Source organism: Empidonax traillii, unplaced genomic scaffold, assembly GCF_003031625.1.
Source record: "Empidonax traillii isolate 1590-97213 ecotype Southwest subspecies unplaced genomic scaffold, ASM303162v1 scaffold296:size1881848, whole genome shotgun sequence".
Classification (NCBI taxonomy): Eukaryota; Metazoa; Chordata; class Aves; order Passeriformes; family Tyrannidae; genus Empidonax; species Empidonax traillii.
In genome coordinates this window covers 936487-941486 of record NW_020955489.1, presented here as the reverse complement: position 1 = coordinate 941486, position 5000 = coordinate 936487, and the positions used below count along the sequence as shown (strand labels likewise).

Genomic DNA, 5000 nt, shown 5'->3' with positions numbered 1-5000 from the left:
AGCATTTATTTCCCCCCGAGGGCCTGGTCCTGATATTCAAATTATTCCCAAGCTTTACTCTCCTATTTAAATTTCTGAAATAAATCACTGTGTTAATACAATTTCTTTTCATTTTTAAGGGCAATTAGTAATGAAATTAAATACTATTGCTTCAAGTATTACATGTTACGCATACATCTTTATTAATATCGCCACGATCTTCAGAACCAAACATTTGGCCAGCGCAGCACATGGAAACGTCTCATTAGGGTACCTATTTACATATGTGTTCTCAGCTCATGGATGAGAGCGTTCCAGTGGCAAGCAGCAGTCCCCGTCGGCACTGGTAGGGGACACCTGCTTAAACCACAAGGACGTTCTGGCTCCGTTTAAGCAAAATTATGTCTGCTCGCTTCCGTGAGTAGGAGGGGTGAAGCTAATGGGACTGCACGTGGGCTAAAGGGGGAGCATCCTTTGGCTCGAGAAACTGCAAACACACACTAAGCACTTTGAAGCATTTTAAAGGTATGGAAAAGCCCGGTCAGTGTATCTAAAATTTACACCCCTGGTTCTGTGGTGCTGCTGACCATGTGTGGCTGTCACATGTCCCCAGAGAGGTGGCTGCATTCGCTTTTGGACAAATGACCCCATCCCACACTGCTGGTCTGTAAGGCCCTTCTGGGTTTCTCCTGGTGCTGTATAAATGTAAGGTGGCACAAAAGCAAATTTCTGCATTTTACATAACTTTATCGGAAGACAGTCACTATGTGCATGGAAACACTCAAGTGTTTCCTCTTAAGAAGAGGAAACTGAGCATAAATGCCAGGGAAAAATTATCCCCACCATGGCATACCTAGATGTGTGAACACGTAGGGCGAAGGTGCAGGGTGGCCCCAGAGCAGGATCCTCCTGGGCAGCACTGCCAGCGCTACATCTGCCTGCGGCAGCTCATTGGAGCAGTGTTGCCTGAAACGCTCCCTCCAATTTTTCCATTCCAGGTGGATCCACTCTGAGAGCAAACCCTCCACTTGGCCCGCTGCACCATTTGCAGCTTTTTTTTGTGTGTGTTTAATGATTCTTGACCAGCCATTTAGCCTAGGAAGTGCCTGTATTGCTTCTCCCCCCTCCTTTTTATAAACGTTGTCACCATCCGCTCAGCACATGTCATTGAATAAGAGGAACCTCCAAGGACACGGCTTGTGAGGGGCAGAAGTGTACTGAGATGCACAAGCAACATTAAATGAAAAAAAAATAAAAGGAAACACTGCCAAGAAAATTGACCAAAGAGAACTGATCAGCAGAAATTGGGCCAAGTTCACAACCTGTGGAATAATCTTCCACTAAGACTGAAAAAACCCATAACCCGAAAGTGATTAAAAGAAGGATTTCTGTAATTTGTTTGGGGTGGGGGGATATGTAACAAACTAATTTAAGCTAATGTAATGTTTATAAAGTTACTTAGATAATGACACCATGTATACCATTATAATCATTAAAACACAATCTATGTGTTTTTTAAAAAAAACTTAGATGATTAACACAAAATCAAGTTGATGTGAAGGAACAATTACTTTTAGAAAAAAAATCAGGAGGTCCTAATATTCTGTAGAATGAGGGAGGATGCAGCTGTATGTCGACAGCTTTCATATCCTCATTTGAATAATGTGGCCTGAATCTGTCACTTTATTCATCCTCCTTATGCTCAGTGTACTCTGCATCAACAACAAATTAAGTTGTAAATAAGAGACAATCATCACTTTTGTTTTTAAGCAGCTTCTGCATGGAGAATTTCAATGTACTGTTTCTTTTTGACAGAAAGAAAGGGATTCTACACTCTGCTTATGTAAGCACAAATATGAGGAAACCAACCGAAATGAAACAATAAGGGAGCACTTGAGAACTGCTCCAAAATGTTCTTGGAAGTACATTTCTATCACCACAGAAATCTTTTTTTTCAATAGGATATACAATGAAAACTGTTTAATTTACTGTAATATTTATTCTTGCTTCACTCTAAAATTTTAGGTGTGTGGTTTTTTTTTTTTTTTTTTAATTTAGAAAAATCCGCTTTCCTCATCCAGGCACAAGCAGGGTATACCTCAACAAGAAGAACAAGTAAATGAAGTCAGATGTAACCTTTATGCACCAAGAAATATTATTAATCTCTACTATGAAAACACAATACCATTTTGTGAGCAAATACAGTATTATTAAGGAGAAAGCAGGGGAAAGAGATTTTCTTACCTTTACATCTGAGAAGTAAGTTTTCAGCATATTGGAACTTGGGTACCGGGTGTAAAAGAACATGAGCTTGGCCTTTTTCAAGTGATTCGGTGACAAGCCTTCCTGCATGTAGAATTGAATTAGTAAAGGAAAATTCTTTTCTTGAGGAAGAGTTTCCTGAATGTACAGACCTAATAAAGTGCCCCCTTAAATACTCTACAGCTCCTCAGACTACAGGAGAAAATATTAACAGTTAAACTGCTGCGCTGTAGTTTTCTGCAAAATAGGTAAATGTGGGATGAGAGGCCATGTAACCTAAACTCTGTATTTCCTATCAGTTTAGATGCTGGGTCTCAGGGATCTTGCAAGTTTACGGATTGTATACCATATGTATGTTCACTTGTTGCTACGGAAACAAATGCAGGAAGCATGTGCTGCAGAAAACTTATCGGAAGTTTTTTTCTCTCTCTCTCTTCTTCGCCATGCCAGTTAAAGTTTCTTTTTCTCTCAGTGTTGTGCTGCTTGCACGCAAAAAAGCCAATGCATGTAAGACAATTGAGACACTTTATGATGTCGAGCAGTTTTATATAGGCAGCACATTTCACCTGTTTCATCCGCATCAATAAATTTTAACATCTTGAGTAGTTCCCTCTAATCCTGCTGTTGCTTTGCTCCAGTGGTTGCCTTGCAAATCAAAGTGAAATTTGTAATAGGCAGAGCCCCTCAGCTGCTGAATGCCCCCACCACAAACTTGTCGCCTCCTGATTTACACAGTTAACTCCTTGGAGAACGAAGCTGTATTTGGGGCTAACCAATCAATACATGCGGGCTAGCAGATCAATAAATGGCCACTTACCCTATAAGGCAGCCTATTTATCCTGGAAACATCATTACCTTTTAGATCTGTAAACAGAAGCAACTAAAAGAGTTCCCAAGGGAATGTGAAGCTAACCATAACAATCTCGGCTTGCTGATTTTTCTCCCAGCTTCTTGGCTCTCTTTTGTGAACTGCGTGCTAGGACCGCTCTGGTCACATCTGTGCCGCAGGCTGGCCCTGCCATTTCCTCAGCAAATTAATGGCTTTATAATTTATCAGAAATGAAGATGCACGTGGAGAAAATCAATGCGGCCCCCACAAGGTCAATTAAGGGTTCTTCCCAGAAGCTTCTCTAAGGACTGTTTCTCCTAAACACAATTGTTGAAAAATTCACTCGGTTCACACCTTACAGTGGGGGGGAAGGTCAACCAAGTTGACAGATGCGCTGCAGCCAAGGTGCCTCTTCTGCCTTACAGCCGGTTGCACGTCAGCACAGAACATCTCACTCCAAGCCTCGAGATGGGAAACCCAGACTAATTTTTATCAGCAGGCTACTGTTGATTAGCTAGGTTTTTTTCAGAATTCCCTTTTCTGTAATTCCTGAAAGCTGCTGAAACTCTCTCCCTTTATTTCAGTTACATGGTTCATTTTTAGATTAGAAAAATGTAACATTAAAAAAAAAAATGCAGTGACAATATTAGTTTAAAAACCTCTTATTATCGGGAAGTACATGGAAAACGGCTCAGCTGAACTTGCATTTTGTTTTAGATGCTTAATGATTACAAAGAAGATAATTTATGACTGACATACTTCTTGTGCCAAGAGAAGAGTTGAAAGAACCTCCAGTTACCTCCATTAGACTGATAGAGAAGTCTAAAAGAGCATTACACTCTGCAGTGCCATCTGTCAAAATACGTAAGTGAAATAATAGTAGCAAGCTGTCACCTATTGCTTAGTGATAAGAGTTTTAGACAAATCAAAACTTCTGTGCCAGAAATCCATTTTGTTATGTGATCCTTTCAGGAAAGTGGGGGTCCAAAAGGGAACTCCAGTAGGAGAGAAAAAAAGTAATCCTGAGTCTCCTTAATTTGCAATTCCTCTGACACTGACAACATGTTAATATGGGGTTTGGTGTATATTCTCTTTCAACACAAGCTCAAAGATGGACTTAAACTTCAAAAAAACCCTCTCATATTTGCTCGATTTAAGCATATTAGACAGTTGTCTAAGCACTTGGATTCCTTCTGCATTTAGGATTTTTAAATATTTTCTGCTCTAATGCCAGAGGATATTGATATTGAATGAAACATGTATTAAAAGATGCTCTGAGACTCAAATTCCCAGAAATCCATTTTTTATTAAAATTATACTTGTTCTCAAGCACTTGGCAGCCTTAAAGCAATATCAAATATGCAACAAATCTGTATATCTTGATCCTAAGGTTAACGCTTTACTGTGATAAAAGATATGATCTGTAATAATCTAGCAAAAAATAGTTAATGACAGACTTAAGAGCTAAGAATAAGATAACCCTTTGCTATTTCAGAAAAAAAACTGAACTGACCAATTGCTTAATTTCCTTTTTAAGTGCTTGGGCTGAAAAGCAACTGTTCTTCCAAGAAAGCACTAGCTGTTTCCAGGATACTTACACACGCACAATGACTCATGATGAAATAGATTCAGTAAACATACAGCTGTACCGAACACGAGCTAAGCCCCATTCAAGGCCAGGAAAGAAAACGAGCACAAATAAATATTAAGGAGGTAAAGGGAGGAGGGGTGCCGAATGGAACGCAAACAAGCTCTGTCCCAGCAGCTCGTGTGGCTTGCCTCAATTCTCTTAGCTATAGCTTTGTGAAGACAGATGACATTCAATTCTATGGGTAATGCAAAATAGACAATAACTGCTGAAACTTGAGCCAGCTGCCAGGTGTAAAAAAAAAAAAAAAAAAAAAAAAAAAAAAAAAAAAAAAAAAAAAAA

At 39.5% G+C, this 5000-nt stretch overlaps 1 protein-coding gene across 5 annotated transcripts in view; it reads right to left on the bottom strand.

Moving 5' to 3' along the window:
• The window catches only part of PROX1 (prospero homeobox 1), a 50345-nt gene that overhangs the window by 31367 nt on the left and 13978 nt on the right, over positions 1-5000 (bottom strand). For 3 of the 5 annotated variants that reach the window (XM_027890741.1, XM_027890744.1, XM_027890743.1), the window contains exon 3: positions 2224-2337. In XM_027890741.1, coding sequence (XP_027746542.1) covers positions 2224-2337 — 114 coding nt within the window. The remainder of the gene's footprint in view (positions 1-2223; positions 2338-5000) is intronic. The other 2 variants (XM_027890745.1, XM_027890746.1) reach the window with 1 other exon arrangement.